Below are 22278 nucleotides of genomic sequence, written 5' to 3'. Positions count from 1 at the left end.
GGTGTCTTTTGTTATGTGAATGAGGTGATTTGTGGAAGCACCTGTGGATGGGGCTTGTTGCCAGGAGAACCAACCACGGGATTAGAAGGTTGGAACGTTCATTCCTGCTCCTGCCTCTGGGGATGGGAGAGGGGATGGAGGTTGATTCACTTGACTAGACAGTGGCCAGTGATTTAATCAATTATGCCTATATAATGAAGCCTCCATAAGAACCCTCCAAGAGGACGGGGTTCAGAGAGCTTCTGGGTCATTGAACACTAGGAAATTCAGCAAAGAGTGGTGTACCTGGAGAGGGCATGGAGGCTCCGTGCCCCTCTCCCACATACCTTGTCCTATGCATCCTATGCATCTCTTTCATCCAGCTGTTCCTTTTACAATAACCAAGTGACCTAGTAAGTAACATGTTTTTCTGAGTTCTGTGAGTCACTCTAGCAAATTAATTGAACCCAAGTCGGGAGTTGTGAGAACCTATTGTATTTATATTATAGCTGGTCTTTAGAAGCACAGGTAACAGCCTGGACTTCAGATACCTGTGTGTCTGAAGTGGAGGGCAGTCTTGTGGGACTGAGTCCTTAACCTGTGGGATCTGATTCTATCTCCAGGTAGATCGTATCAGAGTTAAGTTGAGTTCTTGGACACCCTGCTTGTGCACCTTAACTGTTATCTACTGCAGGTTAACAGGTTTTCTTGAGCAGGACCAAGTAGAAGCAATCCTCCTTAGCACTGAGCCTTGGAGCCTGAAGTCCTTAGGCCTTATGTTTAATTCCTGTGTGGCTGCGGCCCCAGGAATCCGATAGCTTTGCAGCCTGTGTTGTTTGCCCCACTCTCACTATCAACTGACTTGGTGTGAGCATCTTCTTACCTGCCTTGGTTAATATTCATGTGATTCCATGCCTGTCTCTGTTGGAAGAAAGTAAAATAAGGCATGGTTTTTATGTGCCTGAAAGGAGAGAGCTTGCTTCCCTTTGCTTACTTTAGAAACTATTAGGCTATTGCCTGATTCATGTCTCAAGGTATAGGAGAAAGAGCACAAACTAGCTTGTCTTGCCTTGGTTGCTGAGGGAAGATTGTTTTTGTTGTTGTTCTGATAACTTAATAACTGTGCTTTTCTCCAAAAGCACTTCATGAAAATCAGCTTAAGAATAGGAAAAATAGCATTTGATGGTGAATGAGGAGACTTGGATTCCAGGGGTAGCTTCTTTAGAAGTCACTTATGTTCTGGGCACTTTGGTTTTTCATCTGTAGAAGAATACTAATATTCGTATTTGGTCAACACTCATTGGGAGTCTAGTGAGGTAATTTATGTGAATGTGCTTTTGAAAAGTATGTGCTGCACTGCACAGCTATAAGCTGGTGATAGTGGTAGAATGAGAACATATATTTCTTGAGTTTACAAGGCAATTTTGGCTTCATTATGTCATTTAATCCACATGCCAAGCTTGTGAACTGTGAAGTAAGCAGCGTTACTATGATTTTCTTTAAGTGAGGAAACTTGGGTATGGAGAGGGTAAATGACCGGCCCATACATTTAGTGTTAGGCATTCAGAGCAAAGCCTAGAACAAAATAGGCTTTCATTGATTTATTGTTGATTGAATGAGTGAAAGTGTTGAAGTAGAGCTCAAACTTTAGTCAGGTCCTGGCTCAACTGACTTAACAGAGAGTAAAGTGTGAGAAGAAAAAAGCCTTACACAGATGAGAGATATTTTTATCAGGAAGAACAGAGAGGATGATTTGAGAATTGGGTGTTTATAGGAAGAATGTGTGTTGCAAAAATATAGGGGGCAGCAATTAGGACACACTGTGGGGAAGAACAGTGAGGAGGATGTTAATGCACATCCACTTCATGTGCCTGAAGCTAGGCTTGCATGTGGCCACCAGAATCTGGTGATGATTGGTCTGAGATTTTATTTCACTTATTCCTCTCTCTGAGATGGACAGTGAGCTAAATCGAGCACAGTGTGGCTACATTCGGTGTCTGCCACTCCAGGGCAGTAAGTTTCGTTTTCCTTTTCTGGATAGTCTCTATGTATTTAATAGAGAGGGGATGGATGTTGATTCGCTAGACCAGTGATGGCGAACCTTTTGAGCTCGGCATGTCAGCATTTTGAAAAACCCTAACTTAACTCTGGTGCTGTGTCACATATAGAAATTTTTTTTTTTTAATTTTTTGATATTTGCAACCATAGCGAAACAGAGATTTATATTTTTGATATTTATTTTATATATTTAAATGCCACTTAACAAAGAAAAATCAACCAGAAAAATGAGTTCGCGTGTCACCTCTGACACACGTGTCATAGGTTCCCCATCACTGCACACTAGACAGTGGCCAGTGAGTTAATCAATTATGCCTGTATAATGAAGCCTCCATAAAAACCCTCCAGGAGGACGGGGTTCAGAGAGCTTCTGGGGTTCAGAGAGAGGACATACCCAATGAAAGCCTCTAAATTCTTGACAGTCAAAAGGGTCATACACCCTGTGCAATTCATACTTGTAGGCTTGTCCTATGGTTCTACTTTATTAACGAGGCCACATTGGATTAGCCCAGGGAGGCGGTCCCGATGGAGGGGATAGGATGATAGAACAGGGGCAGCAGGAATTAGGGATTCTGAAGAGTCCACTGGAGGTTGATGTCTTCCTGATTCTGGCTTTTGGCCAAGTGACAGTGTGGCAGGAACATCCGGAGGTTTGAATGCGCTTCTCTCTCTACCCATTGGTTCTCATACTGTAGTTAGCCACTATTACTAGAAGCTCCAGGCAGTGAGGCGAGCCTGGTGCTGCAGCTTTCACCTCGGGAATCTCCTTGGAACACTTTCATACATATCTTGAAAGTCCATTCCCTTGCCTGAAAAAAAATACAACCTAATACAGCCCATATTTCTGTTCCCCAGATAGGGGCCCTTGTCCCCTTGTTGATCAAAATTGGACCGCTCTTTGTGGAAGGCCAACATAATGGAGTTCATATTTATAGCTGAGCTTGTCATTTGCACTGAATGCCCCTAAGTTTTAGTAGCTTTTGAATTGATACCGAATGTTCTCTGATTTTCAACCTGAAGCTATTTGGAAGAACATATTATTAAAGATAAGGGCGTCTGAGGAAAAGAAGGTGGCTGGCAGAGAAAATACATGACTATTGCTGGAAAAAGAAATTACAAAACAAAAGGTATGTTCTAGTCGTCATGACTAATATTCATGTTGACAACAACCATGAAAGAAAGTGGTTTTGCTCTAACCATAGTTAGAGCAAAAATGGATTTCAGTACAGTATAACACCTTTACAAATACATGTTTTCTCTTTCCAGAAGCACATCCCTCTCACTTTGTTATTATGTCCAGGTGTTAGTTAGCATTTTGAGTTATTATATTTTTGGTTATCCTGATCTCATAATATAAAAACTATCACAGAGATGAAAAGACTTTTGGGATGTACTTAGATTTATTTTCCAGATGTTGCATAATCTTTTGCAAAAGGTAGTAGATGGTTTATGGTTCATAAAGGATATAAAATAAACCAGACATGTCACTCCCCTACTTACAACTATTCACACCACTCAAGGGCTTTTCACTGGATGAGAATACCATCTCAGCTTTATTGTGCCCTGCAGGGTATGCATGATCAGGCCCTTGCCCACTTTCCCACCTCACCTCCCTGAACTGTGGTCAGGCCACAGCACTCTTCCATATCCACATGTCCAGCTTTGGTCTGACTTGGATTTTCCCCCAAAAGTTATTTGTCCTTCCCCTTGCCTCCTTAATAATGTTAATCCTTCGCATCCTTTAGGTCTCAACTTTCATTCATCTCCTCAGAGAAGTCTTCCCAGATTACTCTAAAGTAGTGGCCAGTGCCCTGTCTTTTTATTTTATTTTTATTATTTTTTAAACTATATTTTATTGATTTTTTACAGAGAGGAAGGGAGAGGGATAGAGAGTTAGAAACATCAATGAGAGTGAAACATCGATCAGCTGCCTCCTGCACACTCCCCACTGGGGATGTGCCCACAATCAAGGTACTTGCCCTTGACCAGTATTGAACCTGGGACTCCTCAGTCCGCAGGCCAATGCTCTCTCTATCCACTGAGCCAAACCGGTTAGGGCTGTCCTGTCTTTTTAAAAATACATTTACTGTCATTTGCAATTTATTTACTATATTTGCATTTATTTTGACAAGTAATTTTAATACATATAAAGCCCATTCACTTCTCATAACAATCCTAACATATGAGGGAGGTAATATTAATATTTACCCCATTTAATAGATGAGGAAACCGAGGTAAAGTTACTTACCAGGGTCACATAGACAGAGAGAGGCTGAGCTGATTTGATTGACCAGAATCAAACCTGGGACTCTTCATCTGCAGGCCATCCCTCTATCCATTGAGCCAAACCAGCCAGGGCTTACTAATATATTTTATTGGGTTTGTTGGGCTGTGATATTGTACAAGACATAAAATTCAGAAGACTTTGAACAAATTACTGTTATCTTTCACCTTTATTTGCTTAGGTCTTTTGTGGCTAGATAATGCCTAGTCCCTGGTCTTCATCTCCCACCTGTTTTATTGTATTATTACCAGCCCTATTGTCCTTATCTCACACCTGGTTCCTACAGAAGCCTCCTAACTGATCTGCTTCCAGTGACTTCCCACTTCACTCCCTCAAGTCAAATCATCCTCCCAGAACTGCTAAACTAAAATATCATGAACATCATATTACCGGCCCGCTCGGGGACTGATAGTGACCGCCTGTTGCCTACCTACTGCATTAAGTGTGGACCTGTCTGGGTAGCCTTCAGCTCTTTCCTAAATCCACATTATGCTGACCCAAACTTAGCTTCTTTTGCTTCTTAACAAGGAAGTTCAGTTTTTACTGGCTGGTCTGTCTCCTTGTCCTGGCCTCTCATTCCTGCCTCTGTGCCTTTCCTCAGGCTGTTGATCCTTGTTGCAGTACTTCCTTGCACCCAGGAAATAATCAAAGTGTGATCCACAGGTCAGAGAGGGCTTTAGATTTCATAGATTCTGAATAAACTTAAAAATCTAATTGTCTATGATGCTAACATACTTAAGGCATATGCTAAAACTGGGGAAGGAAACTTTGATGTGGCCTTTTGAAACTCTCTCTCTCTCTCTCTCTCTCTCACTCACACACACACACACACACACACACACACACACACACACACGTATACACACCACCTAAGAATAGATGTTCACAAGGTAACCACTTAACCGACACTGATCTCTATTTTATTACATAATACACATTTTGGATGTAAATTATATTTAGTCTTTTTTTGTGTGTCCTTTTAAATTTGTTGTTGTCCTATTTCACATACTTTAGGTTTACAAACAAGATTATAACTCCTTAAAAGCAGGGATCATATCTTCAACCTCTCTTGAGTACTTTGCTGAACTCAGAATAATTGTATAATAAAAATTGGTTGGTTTCATTAATGAGGTTGCAGCAGATGGCAGGTGCCTTTCGGTTGAACCTTAAATACCTAATTTCTTATCTACTACCTACTTTGACCGTAAGTTGCTTGGGGGTGTAGATTTCATAGATTCTGAACAAACTTCAGTATCTAATCTTCTACAATGCTAGAATTCTGGGTCTACTGTATGTCATTTGATATTTTGCTTCTATGTATAACACTTCTGTGCATACTTAAGGCATATGTTAATATGTATCTATTTGGATTGGAATTTTGAAAGTGTTGCCCTTAAACTTAACGGGGAAATTAAAGAATTGGAGTCTAAATACTACATTAAGGAGTAGAATGCGTATCATTATTTACTTAATAAAAATAAGAGACTTTAAACTCAAACTTTGCCTGAATAGGAAACTGGCTTAGGTGAGGAGAATGTTAACTGAGTTCTTGGGAGTTCAGCAGACCTTTTCCTATCAGTCTGTTCTTTCCAAACCTTTGTTTGTTTTCTCCACTTTTGAACAAGTTTACAAATCCTTACTCACAGGAGATGATCTTTCCTATCTTACTCAGAAGATTAGGAATGTGAGTATCACTTGTTTTACCTCTGATTTTGCTCATCCTCCCTTGTCTGTGAAAAAGAAGAAATTAACTGGTTTATGACCATGCCCTTCCAGTTAGTCTTCCCTCACTTGATCTCCCCTCACATCTTGAGACTTTCCAACCTGTCTGTTCTGCTGCCTCATCCCCACTGCTCCCACGAGAATGTCCCATTACCTTCTGTATGCCTCAGAGCTGTATCTTTTTTTTTTTTTTAATGTTTTTGTTGACTTTTTAGAGAGAGAGGAAGGGAGGGGGATAGAGGTAGAAACATCAGTGAGAGAGGAATCATCCATTGGCTGCCTCTTGCACACCCCGCACTGGGGATTGAGCCCACAACCCAGGCATGTGCCGTGACGAGCAATCAAACCAGGGACCTCTTGGTTCCTGGGTCGATACTCAACCACTGAACCACACTGGCGGGGCCACAGAGCTGTACTTTCAGATCACCCACCCTGCCTTTGGCTTCCCTTTCTGTAGAGTGGCTCTATTCCATTCTACACGGTGCTACCAGAATGATTTGCACAGAACACTTAGATGGGCAAGTTATTTCTCTGCTCTGAGATTTCAGTGGCTCCTTAACGCATGCAAAAATCAAGCCCAAATCCTGCCAGAGCTATCAGTCCTTCCAGGATATGGTTCTATCCTCGTCTCTTACCTCCTATCCCCAGTAGGTTTTTCTAGCTGATTTGGGCAACTTGCTCTTAACTGGATTCTGCTTATGTTCTTCTGGAGTGCTTCCATAAATGATAAACAGCTCAGCTTGTTTCTCACCAAAGCCCTTCAGAGTTCATCTATTTCTTTGGGACTTAGTTTGTAGCGCTGTTTGACACTGAGTGCATTGTGCCTTAATCCATTATTTCCCTAAGTATTCCCTGAGAGATGCTTCAGGTTAAAAGCATGGCCAGTGAGGTTTGAGAGATTTCGAGTACATAGAGCTGCCATCTGCACTGCCTTTGCCCCTTGTGTAAGGCATAGCAAGAAGCATATCAAAACACAGGAAGGAAAATAAGTGGCTTAATTTGGTTTATTCCAGCATTTCTGAAACTTATTTATCATAAAAGAAGTTTTTTTCATATAACATGTGAACATCCAGTGCAAAACACTTTGGAAAAATACTGCCTTAAACTAGATTTCTTGTAGGCATGTCTCCTGCACAGATTGAAAGCTCTTTGAAGGCACCCATTGGGCTGTGTTCATTTTTCCTGCCTCAGCACCTGGTAGATATTTAATGTTTACTTAATGAAATCACATTGCAAGATCAAGAGTTGCTCTTTCTTTGGATGCTTGAAGTACGAATATTATAAAGAAAAGCTGGTTCGCTACATCTTGTAACTGCATATACATAGTAGGTATTCAGTAAATGCTGAAGAATGCTGACTAAACTCTGATCATCTTTAATGGGATGTAGTTAAGGTATTTTTTAGAAATATGGTGCTAGATAAATTGATGATAGGTGGTGGTGATAGTATATACACTACAATACATGATTTTATTTTATTTTTATTAATTCGAGAGAGAGAGAGAGAGAGAGAGAGAGAGAAACATCGATGTAAAAGAGACACACATCAATTGGTTGCCTCCCACATGCGCCCCAACTGGGGCCAGGGATTGACCCTGCAACCTAGGCCAGGGCCAAAACATAACATTTTAAAATAAGGGTTCTTATTGGACTTAAAATGCCATTTGACTCACCAATGGAATCCACATACAACTTGTGATGAGTACACTGCATACATTAAGCTACATGGTCCTGCAGAGTCTCTCTCAGCTAAAGGAGGTTCAATCATAGTAATTTTTGTTAAAACTAATAAACCAGCAACCACCACCACCACAACAAAAATCTCAGACTGGTAGTAATGCTATGTTCATAGAGCTGCCTTTGTTCTGAAAAGTTAGTTTTTACTGGGTATGTCTGTCCAGACATGTTGTTACGCACACACATAAACATTTATAAGCACAATTAACATGGGCATGAATATTCACAATATCCCTTCTTTTAGTTCTGACACAAGCTGCTTCCTGGAATCGGCAAGGTTTGGCTCAGTAGACGGAATGGAATTTAACCCTTTTCTCTTGTGCTCCTGAACCTAGTCCATGCAGTGTCTTCCTGGAATGGGAAGAATTTTATCTTCAGAAGAGTGATCTGCATTTTATGGGGGAATCATTCCAGTTGTGAATGACCAGAATTCTGAAAGTGTCTTTCAAATTCTGTCTAAAGACTTGTATTTCTCTCTTTTGCTTTCCTTTTAGGCTCCAACCAGGAATGGAGACACCGTTGGATGTTCTGTCCAGGGCAGCATCTCTAGTGCATGCTGATGATGAAAAACGTAAGTGAGGCATTTGTTTTATTTGCTTTTTACTATGCCCCCTCGCCTCCTGCACTATCATAGACTTAACATGTTTCTTTACTTGGCTTTATGGCTATATGCTGTTAATTTTGGTTGTTTTCCTTAGAGATAACAGCTTGGTATTTTTAATTTTATTTTCAAGTGCCAGAACATGTAAGTCTTTTAAATGTTATCTTTGGATCCTAGGGCCTGAGCAGTTCACTCCAGAAAGTCCTTTCCTTTCCAGCTTCCTCCAGTGGGGCTGGAATGGGAAGACACTCCTTATGTGTCTAGAGGTTTAGATAAATATGTGTTGGTTGATAGACAAATTGACCATCAGAGAACTAGAGATGGGGAAAAAAACCTTCCAAGATCATTCCTGTCATTGGAAGTATGCGGCACATATCCTAATGAAAAACAGTTGTGAACATTCCTTTCCCATAGCTGAGAGAGAGCAAATATTTGGGGGGAAAACTTTCTTAATGTGGTGGGGGAGGGGCAAAAGGAGAATGAACATTGACATTGGAAGATTATTCCACAATGTGCCAAAGTGATTTTCCTGCTCATCCTAAGGTATATTTATTTTTAAATGATCTGCTCCAAGTTAAAATTGCTTGCTGAACGGTATTTGCAAGAATAACTGTTTTATGTGGGAACAAGGTTGAGTATTCTTTTCCTAAGCATTAAAAAAACAAAAAATATATAAGGTTGAGCATTTTTGCATTCTAAGTTCTGAGAGATGAGCTACTTTCCAGTTTAGTTGTTAACGAGTTGGCAGCTGGAAGTACATGTCCTTAAAACTGTAGGGTCTGCCTTTTTAATAGCTGTTAAGATTTTTATATTCCCAAGCCTGTTTCCTCATTAGTCACATGAAATAATATCTACTTGCAGAGTGTTTGTGAGGATTAAGTGGGCTGCTGTGTAGATAGTGCTTACCTTAGCTCTCAACTTCTAAGGGCTGGGGATTGCCTTGCCCTCTTCTCTCTTGGTATCTTGTTGGCTCTCTAATAGGACTTACTGTAATACTCTAGTTTCGCCGTATTCTCAGTGTGTCTGCATCTCCCCACCCTCCCCCACCACCACTCAAGATTATCTTTAGACTAGTGATTGGATGAGATAACCATTAAGGTGTTTCTTGTTGTTTTTTTCCCCCCTAACCTCTTATGTAATTTATATTTATTTAGTTTTGATGGTTGGGAGGATATAACTACCCAATGGTATAATTATTCCTTCCTAGGAAAATGGAAGCTCTGGGATGCTAAGTGTTATTCCCAAGCACACTGTGCTAGGGAGAGGCAGCTCAGGTTGTAGGCTTTTACCTAAACAACAAACACTCCTTTATGCCTCTAAGATTGCAATAAATGTCACTGACTTGAATAGCTAGTTACAAACTTTGTTAAACACTACTATAGACTCTTTGGAGGTTTTTCCAGAAGATAGTATTTTGAGTTTCTGTTTTATAATGCCCATGTTTCGTTAGGATTATTAAAAGAAAATACAAATGAAAAATAGAAGGAATGACCTCAGGGGTGGCCCCTTATACCTTTAGTGTAGAGAGCATATTTCTTCTCTTTTTCTGTTACCTTCTCAGGTTCTTTCCTCCAGCCCAGCTTCAGGATTACTCTGTTCAGGTTGGAGGCCTGGGTAGCTTCCAGCTCAGTGAGCAGCAGCTGAATGATTATGTGTAAGGGGCATATATAGATGGACAAGGTCAGTCCTGCCTTCAAGGAGCTTAAGGACTTAGTGGGCATAGACTCTTACGGCTGTAAAATGTGTACAGAAGCGGGAGACTGGCTATACTTCGTGACGTAGAAGCAGGGCCTCCTTGGAGTCCGCAGTTTGGGAGAGCTGTTTGCATAGAAACCGAAGATACTGCCTGCCAGGAGAGAGAAGAATTCTTATTTTCCTCCTGTGTTGAGCACAGCCATTAGTGATTTGTCGAGTAAGGCTATATACAGTTGGCTTTCTGCATCTGTGGGTTCTTCATCTGCAGATACAACCAACCACGGATGGAAAATATTTGGAGAAAATGTTACCTTGTAGTTAGGCTTACGATGGTTGAGTCTCTACTGAGCATACACAAATTTTTTTCTTTGTCATTAGTTTCTAAGCAATGCAGTAGAACTACTGTTTACATAGCATTCAATAATCTAGAGATATTTAAAGTATATGGGAGGATGTGTGGAGGTTATATGCAAATAATATTCCATTTTACATAAGGAACTTGAACATCCTCAAATTTTGGGATCCACAGGGGTCCTGGAACCAATCCCCTGTGGGTGTTAGGGACAACTATCTATATATTAAAGCCTAAGCGACCGTTAGGGCTAAACAACCAGAACAACTGGTCGCTGTGATGCTCACTGACCACCTGGGGGGCAGATGCTCAATGCAGGAGCTGCCCGCTGGTGGTCAGTGCGCTCCCACAGGGGGAATGCCGCTCAGCACTGCTACATCCCCTGAGGGGTCCCGGACTGCGAGAGGGATGTCCGACTGTGGTTTAGGCCCAGTCCTGGTGCCGTTCTCTGTAGAAGGCAGTCAGTCTGATCAACTCAGTGACTCAGGGAAGTGCAGGGAACTCAGAGTGAGCCTGCCTCCACACTTGACTCACCCACTCAATGATGTTCAGAGGACAGATCATGGTGGCTCCACTTGTGTATGTGCAGCAGCTGCTAAAGCTCAAGCAGCAGGCCATGCAGCAGCAGAAGGCCATCCAGCCACAAGCTGGCAGGCGGACATCCCCCGAGGGGTCTCGGACTGCGAGAGGGAAACCTCCCCCCCCCGCCCCCCCAGTGCATGAATTTCGTGCACCGGGCCTCTAGTCTCTATATATAAATAAGCCTAAATGACCAGTTGACTGATCACTATGATGTGCACTGACCACCAAGGGACAGATGCTGAATGCACAGGGTTGGGCTCCCTCCTGTCTGGATCGGGCCTCTGGGAATCGGGCTGAAACCAGCTATCTGACATCCCCTGAGGGGTCCCGGATTGCAAGAGGGTACAGGCCAGGCTGAGGGACCCCAGCACCAGGCCTCTAGTCTAATCTAATAAAGGAGAAACATGCAAATTGACCATACCTTCGCTATGCCCCAAGCGATGCCCACCAGCCAATCAGAGCAACTATATGCAAATTAACCCAACCAAGATGGCGGCCGGCAGCCATGGAGCTGGAGCAAGCAGGAGGCTTGGTTGCCCTGGTGATGGAGGAAGCCAAGCTTCCCGCCTGCCCTGGCCGGCTGTGGCCTCCGCTAAAGGCAACAAAGTTTCAATTATAGAAGATAAATAAACCCCAGATACCTGCTTCCAGCCAGCCTCCACTGGGAGCTTGGGTGGCTGGGGGCTGTGGCCAGCCTGAAAACAGCCCTCAGCCCCTCACCCAGGCTGGCCAGGCACCCCAGCGGGGACCCCCACCCTGAAGGGGCTGTGGCCAGCCTGCAAATAGCCATCAGCCCCTCACCCAGGCTGGCCACACCCTCAAGGGGTGAGGGTTCCTGCTGGGGGCTTGACCAGCCTGCAAACAGCCCTCAACCCCTCACCCAGGCTGGCCAGGCACCCCAGCGGGGACCCTCACCCTGAAGGGGCTGTGGCCAGCCTGCAAACAGCCATCAGCCCCTCACCCAGGCTGGCCACATTCTCAAGGGGTGAGGGTTCCTGCTGGGGGCTTGACCAGCCTGCAAACAGCCCTCAACCCCTCACCCAGGCTGGCCAGGCACCCCAGCGGGGACCCTCACCCTGAAGGGGCTGTGGCCAGCCTGCAAACAGCCATCAGCCCCTCACCCAGGCTGGCCACACCCTCAAGGGGTGAGGGTTCCTGCTGGGGGGCTTGACCAGCCTGCAAACAGCCCTCAACCCCTCACCCAGGCTGGCCAGGCACTCCAGCAGGGACCCCCACCCTGAAGGGGTGTGGCTAGTCTGAAAAAGGCCCTCAGCCCCTCACCCAGGCTGGCCAGGCACCCCAGTGGGACCCCCACCCTGATCCGGGACACCCTTCAGGGCAAACCAGTCAGCCCCCACCCATGCACCAGGCATATAATAAAAGGGTAATATGCAAATTGACTCTAACAGCAGAACGACTGGGAATGACTGGACACTATGACACACACTGACCACCAGGGGGAAGATGCTCAATGCAGGAGCTGCTTCCTGGTGGTCAGTGCGTTCCCACAGGGGGAGCTTTGCTCAGCCACAAGCCAGGCTGATGGATGCCAGCACAGCAGTGGTGGCAGGAGCCTCTCCTGCCTCCTCAGCAGCGCTAAGGATGTCCAACTGCAGCTTAGGCCTGGTCCCTGCTGGCAAGTGGACATCCCCCAAGGGCTCCTGGGCTGCCAGAGGGATGTCTGCCAGCTTAGGCCCGATCCCGCGGGGAGCAGGTCTAAGCCAGCAGGTGGACATCCCCCGAGGGGTCCCAGACTGAGAGAGGGCACAGGCTGCGCTGAAGGGTCCCCCCAAGTGCACAAATTTTTGTGCACCAGGCCTCTGGTATATATATAATAGGCTAGACCAGGGGTGGGCAAACTTTTTGACTCGAGGGCCACAATGGGTTCTTAAACTGGACTCAGAAGAAGGAGCTGCGGCCGTGTTTCCCGACGTTGCCATGTTAACACTGCTGCTGGTGAAGGAGCGGAGGGGAGAGCAAGAGAACCCTGCGTTCTTTCCGCTCCGCGGGCCGGATAGAACAGCAGAACGGGCCGTACGGCCCGTGGGCCGTAGTTTGCCCAGGGCTGGGCTAGACTGACCATGGAGTAGACTTTATTCTGGAATATTCTTCTTTGGACTCCAGTGATTCCAAATTGGTTTAGGAGTGGCTTGACATAATCCTCGCACCCCTTTTGTAATGGTTTTAGCTTTTTGGAATAATTTTTTACATCTAAAGAGGAAGAAGAAAGTTCCAAGATGTCTATACTCATTAACATGTAGGCAACATTTTTGAGAAACATTTTAAACTTTTACTATGGGGCTGTATGTAACACTCATAAGAGCACAGAGCTCGAAAACCAGGCATTCATTGTATTTTCTATTACTAGTAATGTAAGTATGTGAAAACTCATGTAATTTATAGGCAAAGTTGAGCCTTAAGTTTAGCCTTTCGGGTACGTTTCTTAAGACCTATTTGGGCTTGTTCAGCCTGATTCAGCTTTCTCTACAGTAGATTAAGCCTCTTTTAGCTTTTGTTATAAATTGCTCTTACATTTAACATTCTCCTCAACACTTTAAAAAAGTCTGGTATATGTAATCTGATTTGAGTGTCTGATTCCAAACAGAAAAATGTTCTGCTTGAGATCAGCTTCCCAACTCATGTAGGTGACCTAAATGACTCTCTTTTCTTTTGCTCATGGAGAACTGAAAACTTAGGCATTTTTGAAGATGTTATTGTTTTAGCATTTTGAAGAGAACAGTACCTAATAGGACTCAAGTATATAATACCTGATAGCCTTAAGGCTTCATTATGTCTACTAGTGGAGAATAAAGAAATATCTCAATAGTTCGCTGTAGACCTAAGTCAATAGTGAAATGGTGGTTTTGTAGTAACACAATAGTCACTTATCTGGATGGCCTAGAAGGAATAAATTTACTTAAAATAATCATTCCACTGCTCATGAGACATTGATTTAATCAGCATCCAGGGTAATCCTGGAAGGTGCTTGATGAAAGTACAGTGTGAGGCTGCCAGTTTTCCTTCTGCTTGAGGAATCTCTCCTTTCAGTGATCATTAATGCTGGAAGACCCCAGCCCTTTTTTCCAACTCTAGTTTTTAGTAGTCAAAATTGGACAGAATTTGTGGACAGGACGCTTACGCTCTGATGTTGAATGTTGTGCCCAGATTTCAAGATTCCCAAGAACCCACAGGGAGCCAGTGAGTCCGATGCAAAAGCAAAGAGTCCTTCATTTCGAACTAGTTCGGCTCCCCGACCACACTCACGGATGCAATGGTAGCCCAGTGGCCGAGAGAGAGCGAGGCCTGATGGGATTGTGGGTTTTATAGTAAGGGCAGGGGAGGGGACTGTGGGCCCCTCCGATTGGCCAGGCGCGAGTCGGGTCTTGTTACACAGGATGTGGTCATCTCTATGGCGCGCACGTCCCTTGATTGTCATTGGTTAGTTTAAAGAAATCCCGGGCATGGCCAGCAGGGGCCTGGGCTTCCGGGAAGAAGGCACTCTCCTGAGCACATGGCGGCCGCCCCAAAAATGGAGGACCCAGGGCAAGATGGAGGGTGCAGTCCTAGCCCTCCCCCCAGGGCGAGCTGAGCCCTGGCTCCAGGGGCCAGTCGTTCCCGGGGGCGCTGGCGATCGCCTCCTCCTCCATCTCCTCGGGCGAGGGCACGCGCCCCGCTGCCGCTGCTGCCGTGTGGGTCCGGTCCGGGGGCAGCGGGCGGGTGGCGGCCTGCGCTGGGATCCCGCCGTGGGCTGGGGAGTCGGTGCCCGAGGCCGCCAGCAGCGTGGTCAGGCTGTGCCTCATGGGGCCCGGCGGCCGGCCCATGTAGGTCCCGTGACGACTCGCCCTTTCATTTAAAACTACACCGTGTGCATCTTTAGCATGATCCTTCATTTTATTGTGATGTTTACAGAATGTTTTGGGTTTTTTTGGTACAGATTTTGTTCTTGTATCTTCTGAGTATAAGATCCTCTTGGGCCTTAATCGATTTGGCTCAGTGGATAGAGCGTCGGCCTGCGGACTCAAGGGTCCCAGGTTCGATTCCAGTCAAGGGCATGTACCTTGGTTGCGGGCACATCCCCAGTAGGGAGTGTGCAGGAGGCAGCTGATCGATGCTTCTCTCTAACTCTCTATCCCTCTCCCTTCCTCTCTGAAAAAATTAATAAAATATATATTTAAAAAAAAAAGATCCTCTTGGATCTGCTGACTTGCACTCTTAGATTAGAATAATCTTAAGACAGCACCATGGTGAGGAAAGTCTCTCAAAAACGTTGCCTATATGTTCGTATTATTACAGACACCTTTGGACTTTTTCCCGCTTGATGTTGAGGATTTTGATGGAGGGTATAGTACTTTTGATCTGGTCTAATGAGGATGCATACGATCAGAAAAAGCTGGATAAAGTGGGTGTGAGGGATGTAGAGGGGACAGGAAGAGAAGGCGGCTTTTGCAGGTGCGGCCGCATCTGTTCCTAGCAATTCGCTTCCTCCTCGTTTGGTGAAGATATTTTAAAGCTGGCTAATTGATGAAGCATAAATAACCATATTCCTTCCGAGTAAAGCATTCCTAGGAGTGCAGGCTTTTATGATCATGGGGACTGATGCCCAGATGTGTGGAATATTTTCATGTCCTAGCCTATTAATGGTAACATAATGATCAGTTGCACTCACATACTGTTTCCTCAGATTGATTTCTCTCATCCAAGATCATGATGACTTCGTCAGCCTCCGCATAAAGTAAAGCGTTGCTGGGTGCCCAGCTTACGGTGATTTAGGCAGCACTTTCCTTTGAGCTGGGCCTGCTTTTTTACTCTTTCTTCCTCTCCCTTCCTCTTAACTCTCTTGCCTTTACTCTTGGCATCTGGTATAGTGGCTTTCAAACATTTTTGCCCGTGGCACAGAATGAATAAAGCATTTGCATTGTGACCCTTGTACTCAGTGACATCACTGATACAATAAGCTTCATGAAACAATACTTACCCTGACTTTGCACAGTGTAGTTTGAATTACCTGTTTTGTTCTTGCATTCCACTTTATTTAAATAAAAGTTGGGTCATGACTCATTAAATTGATATTTAGGATCCACTATGATTTGAGACCTGCAGTTGAAAAACATGATTTGGTTTCATCTCCTTTGTTGGATAAACCTATTTCTGGCTCCTCCCTTTATGTACTGGAAAGTTTTGACTGACACGTGGGCCAGTGCGCCAGAGTATTAGACATGATGGAATTACGGGTGACTAGACGGGAATGACATCATTATATTGTTCTCTTTCAAGAGCACTAGTGGACTGGGCACAGCAATTGTTAGCATACATGACTACTCCATTAGAGGCAGTTCCTCTCTATTCTAAGCCTGTATTGTTCCTGATTTCTAGAGTAAGTGCTCCAGAAAATGGTCACTCCCCTTTGGTTGAACCTGTGTAGCTCCCTCTTGTTCCCTAAAGAGTGCTCCTAGCTGACCCCAGGGTTCCATTGGGACTGCTGGTAAATGCCAGTTGAGAGGACACCAATATGATCCTTTGTAGACTAATTTGATGGCTTTGGTCACTGCTTTTGTGTTTTAATCCCTTATATCCTAGATGGCTGAGAAGGGTACCATGCATTTCCACCATGACAACCACTCAGGTAGCAGTGATTCTCAAAGAGAGGAGGAAGGATATTTGTAATCATTCTAATGATACCTTCCCAGGTTATAAATGCCAGATGAGAGCCACCAGTTTAATAGTATTCCTAGAGGAGGTCTGGGTCTGTATTTTTAAGAAGGAGGGTCTAGCCCTGGCCGGTTTGGCTCAGTGGATAGAGCATTGGCCTGCAGACTCAAGGGCCACAGGTTCAATTCCGGTCAAGGGCATGTACCTTGGTTGCGGGCACATCCCCGGTGGGAGGTGTGCAGGAAGCAGCTGATTGATGTTTCTCTCTCATCGATGTTTCTAACTCTCTATCCCTCTCCCGTTCTCTCTGTAAAGAATCAATAAAATATATTTTTTAAAAAAAGGAGGGTCTAGATCAGTGATGGCGAACCTATGACACGCGTGTCAGAGGTGACACGCGAACTCATTTTTTGGTTGATTTTTCTTTGTTAAATGGCATTTAAATATATAAAATAAATATCAAAAATATAAGTCTTTGTTTTACTATGGTTGCAAACATCAAAAAATTTCTATATGTGACACGGCACCAGAGTTAAGTTAGGGTTTTTCAAAATGCTGACACGCTGAGCTCAAAAGGTTCGCCATCACTGGTCTAGATCCTTCTATGAGGTGCTCTAATTCTTTGGCTATCATATGTCCTTTAACCAGATTCACCAGTTGCTTATGTCTCATTTCCTTTATCATATTCTCTCTCTGTGTACACACACACACAGAAAGTCCTCGAATAATTTTGTTTTGTTCAACATCATTTTGTTATAATGTTGATGAGATAGATGCCTAGGAACTTAACTCTTGTTTATATCAAGTAGCCTGTGTAAAATTGGTCTTGTTATACATTGTTTCACTTAAAGTCGCAGAACCTATTGATGACGTTAAGTGAGGACTTACTGTATACACACATGCAGATGTATTTTTCTTGAAACATTTGAGAGTAAATGGGAGATATGCCTCTTTAATCCTAAATACTTAAATATGTATTTCCTACAAATGAGAATATACTCTTTCGTAACCACAATATGGTTATATTCATTAAAATGTTATATATATACATATATATATTTGTGTATATATATATATATATATATATATATATATATAAAGATAAAACTGAGCATAAAATCTTTATGCTTATAGTGCCTTTACAACTTCATAACCAGAATATGAATTCATGGTTTAATACAGCCAGTAAAACTATGGTACAATAGATGACGACCTGCTACAACTGCACCTGCTCCACTAGGGTGTAGCACCCACTGCCACTGGGCCATGATTGATTCTCTAATGTCATCATGCCTGTACTGCCAATGATCCTTTGACACAATTTCCCCACCACTTTTATCTTGTGAACTCTTATAAAATATTATATTGCACAGATTATGTGACATAAGTTAGTTGGCTTTCTCTTAGTACAAATGCCTCAATTTCATATGGGTTTGTTTCTGTCCTTTTCTCACTAGACCAGGAGAAAAATGCAAACACAGTCACCAAAATCATGCGCCAATGCTTGGTTATATGTGAGGTGTGTGATTCAGAATACACTTATGTCAGATGTTTTAAAAGATTCTCATTGAAATAATACAAGTAAAAATTTCTCACAGATCCCTGAATATTTATTTGTCTTTGGGCTTTAGTTTAAGGATTGTGTACTGTCTCACTTAGTTCTCACAATAGCCCTATTCAGTAGGTACTATAATTAGTCCCCCTTTATAGATAAGGAAACTAAGGTTTACAAATAATTTGCTTAAGGATATCCTGACTCTGAAATCTATGCTCTTAATTGCTCTACTACGCATATGCCTTCTCAGATAGCGGTTATTGAAGGATTTACTGCTGATTTAAAATGCAAACAAAAGGAAAAACAACAACACTGTATACTGTATATACTACCTCCACTAATAAGTCAGGAAAAAGGTTTTCATTTGGAAAAGATTTCCCAGTCAGTGAAACAGCATTTTCAAAGCATTAGGTACCTATCTCTAACCAGCCAGAAGTTTAGGAGGGCAGGAGCCCACATTCAGGAACTGCCATGACTCTGCCTCCCACGGATGTTGATGGCTCACACACACACTGCCACAGACCTCTTTATATTGAGCTTTTGTTTCTAGTAAGTACCTCAGTTAAGGAGAGGATCTTGGTTCCGATGTCGGGCTGCTTCACACAGTAACAACCCCACATGACCACTGTCCAGGGGCATTGTGGAGGGAAATTAGATGGTGGCTGGACTTGATGACCTAAGACTCTGAGAAGCTTTAGTAGACCCTAGACATGTTCAAGGCAAGGGTTCTGTTCCGTATTGCTTTGCATTCCAAGTATGTACCATTTGGTGTATATGATCAGCCTTTAATAAATATCTGTTGGAAATAAAGTAACCACTGGAGTGAAAGGTTCATCTCTAAGGAATAATTTATTTAGCACTAGCAAAAATGACTTAGTATAATCACCGCTATTGCTACAAAAGTAATGTACAAATTTATTTATTTTTATTTTTATTTTTTTTAATATATTTTATTGATTTTTTACAGAGAGGAAGGGGAGAGAGATAGAGAGTTAGAAACATTGATGAGAGAGAAACATCGATCAGCTGCCTCCTGCACATCTCCTACTGGGGATGTGCCCGCAACCCAGGTACATGCCCTTGACCGGAATTGAACCTGGGACCTTTCAGTCCGCAGGCCGACGCTCTATCCACTGAGCCAAACCGGTCTCGGCAAGTAATGTACAAATTTAAAGGAATACTGTATTCCACTTGATAATCCTTCATAGGTTGCAAGACATTTTATTTGGTGGTTATAACAAGAATCTTTGTGGTAGGCTGAGTTGGGCATGGGTATCAGAAAAAAAATTAAGTTCGAAGAAATGCCAAACCGGTTTGGCTCAGTGTATAGAGCGTCAGCCTGTGGACTGAAGGGTCCCAGGTTCGATTCCAGTCAAGGGCATGTACCTTGGTTGCGGGCACATCCCCAGTGGGAGGTGTGCAGGAGGCAGCTGGTCGATGTTTCTCTCTCATCGATGTTTCTAGCTCTCTATCCCTCTCCCTTCTTCTCTGTAAAAAATCAATAAAATATACTTTAAAAAAAAAAGAAAAAAAGAAAAAAATTAAGTTCGAAGAAGTTAAATGACTAATTCAAGATTAAAATGTTAAAAAAAAGGTTGCGATGTCCCCCCCCCCCCCAGTGCCCTCACATGTTATGATCATTAGAATAGCAATTAATAAACGAGGGTCAGCTGTCGTTAGGTAGTGCAGAGTCCACCAGGGTAGGAAATAGAAGGTCTTGAGAAGTTACCTTCTCTGACTCCATGTTTCCAAGCCTCCTTTTGATTTTCAAAATAAGGACTGAATTTGCTGCCCTTTTTCTAAAGGTTGAAGTCACCAACATTATGCTTTGTGTTTTCAGTTATTTCCCTTTGTGTGCAAGACATAAAGATATCTCTCAGTAGTAAAAAAGCGTCATAAAACATAAGGTGGGGTAGTATGTGCTTATTTAAGACACTGTAGGTGTTGTCAGCTGCTTTAAGTAAAGTTTGCCTCCCAGGGTAGGCACCTGGCATTTAATAAGAAAGTTACCCCTCAGAGACAGCTACTACAAATGTCTGTGCTATTTTTATAGTTTTATATCAGATCAAATTAGCATAATAAATGTTAGCAATGGATTTCCACTGGTGAAAATAATGGCTTGTTATAATTAGCATAATGGATGTTGAAAATAGATTTCCACCAAATAGCTCTTTAGACACTTGAGGATGATTTATTAGGTTTCCTTTAAATGAATATTACTCCATCTTCAGAAATCCATGCTTTCTTTTAATACACATAAAAATGCTGTGGGCGATTTTAATGCAATTCAGTTTAAAATATTAGAGTCGCCGAAACCGGTTTGGCTCAGTGGATAGAGCGTCAGCCTGCGGACTGAAGGGTCCCAGGTTCGATTCCGGTCAAGGGCATGTACCTGGGTTGCGGGCACATCCCCAGTAGGAGATGTGCAGGAGGCAGCTGATCGATGTTTCTTTCTCATCGATGTTTCTAACTCTCTATCTCTCTCCCTTCCTCTCTGTAAAAAATCAATAAAATATATTTAAAAAAAAATAAAAATAAAATATTAGAGTCAAGCCCAGCTGGTGTGGCTCAGTGGTTGAGCATCAACCTATGAACCAGGAGGTCATGGTTCGGTTGCAGAGAGAGCAAGAGAGAACTGAGAGAAACATGCTGGGAGGCAAAGGGGCCATCCTCAGAGATATGCATTACATAAAAAAGGAAGAACTTCATCCAAGGATTCTGGACTCAGATATATTGTATTTCAGAGAGGAAGGGAGAGGGAGAAAGAGATAGAAACATCAATGATGAGAGAGAATCATTGATCGGCTGCCTCCTGCACACTTTACACTGGGGATGGAGCCCACATCCAGGCATATGCCCTGACCTGGAATTGAACTGTGACCTCCTGGTTCATAGGCTGATGCTCAGCCACTGTGCCACGTCAGCTGGGCGGATACTACTCTTGATTCCCTGTAAGTGAAATGAAATCTGGGGAAATTATCATTTCTTTCTCTAGAACTGTGCTTTCTCCCCCTCTGAAAAATATTGATTACATGCCACTTTTTTCATGAAACTGACCTTAACTGGGCTTTAGTCACTTTTTAAATGAGCTACACCAGAGAGAAATCTATTTTGTTCATCAGTAAGCAAGGGGTGAGAAGAATGAATCTTCATTTTCTTAGGCAAAGTGCTAGTTTAGGGTACTTTGAATAAAATAGTTAAATTACAAAGGAATATTGCACTTAGAATTCAGGGGGACAAACTGTATTTTTGGAGCAAAATGAGAGTCCGAACAAGTGCTTCTAGCTTTCCTCTTACCAAAAATCCTTTAAAATAATCTAATATAGACATTTAAAAAAAATTGTAATACTGCTGGAATACTAGAAAAGGTGCGCATCTTCAGTAGACCAAAAGTTAGGAGGGATTTCTGGGAAACTGAAAACAGATGGGATTAAATTGACAAAATGAAAACAAAAACAAAAAGAAAAAAGCATAACCCAAAACACAGGTGCAAAGGAAAACAAAATTAAAAGCAGAGCTTACAGGGACTAACAATACCAACAGGAAGGGGCCCTGCAGCAAAATTCAGGAAATTAAAGTATTCCATTTATAACAATGACCCCCTCTGGCAAAGACTCAGGTCTGTGCTTTCAAGAAAGTTAACATCTGCCTTGGAAACATTCCTCATGTGGGTTTAGGGATCTGAGAGAGCGCAGGAGTAGAGTTCCAGGTCACTATGGGCACCACCAACCAAAAATGTTCTGGGGAGAGAAAGCAGCAGGCAATTTCTACTAAAGTAATTTGCCTCTAGAGCAGATCAGTCTGGTAGTGTATTAAGAGTAACATATCACATGTCCAAGTAAGTTGTTCACATCACAAGGATTCAAAGATGGTTCAATAATAGGAACTCTTATATAATAAATTATTTATATTCCTTTAATAGATTAAAAGAAGAAAAATTCATATAATATTCATGACAGAAGCCCGAAAGTGTTTTATGAAATTCAGCATCTATTCATGATAAAAACTTTATTTTTAATTTTTTAATATTACTTTACTGATTTCAGAGAGGAAGGAAGAGGGAGA

The 22278-nt window shown here is 42.9% G+C and overlaps 1 protein-coding gene across 2 annotated transcripts in view; it reads left to right on the top strand.

Annotated features, from left to right (window-relative positions):
* Nucleotides 1-22278, top strand: part of VGLL4 (vestigial like family member 4) — a 145363-nt gene that overhangs the window by 6757 nt on the left and 116328 nt on the right. For both annotated transcript variants that reach the window (XM_081105643.1, XM_081105644.1), the window contains exon 2: nt 8274-8350. In XM_081105643.1, coding sequence (XP_080961769.1) covers nt 8287-8350 — 64 coding nt within the window. In that variant the 5' untranslated portion in view covers nt 8274-8286. The remainder of the gene's footprint in view (nt 1-8273; nt 8351-22278) is intronic.

This window comes from Myotis nattereri (assembly GCF_964212035.1).
Source record: "Myotis nattereri genome assembly, chromosome: 14".
Lineage (NCBI taxonomy): Eukaryota > Metazoa > Chordata > Mammalia > Chiroptera > Vespertilionidae > Myotis > Myotis nattereri.
The sequence above is the reverse complement of the archived record's forward strand: the minus strand, read 5'-3'. Positions and strand labels throughout refer to the sequence as shown.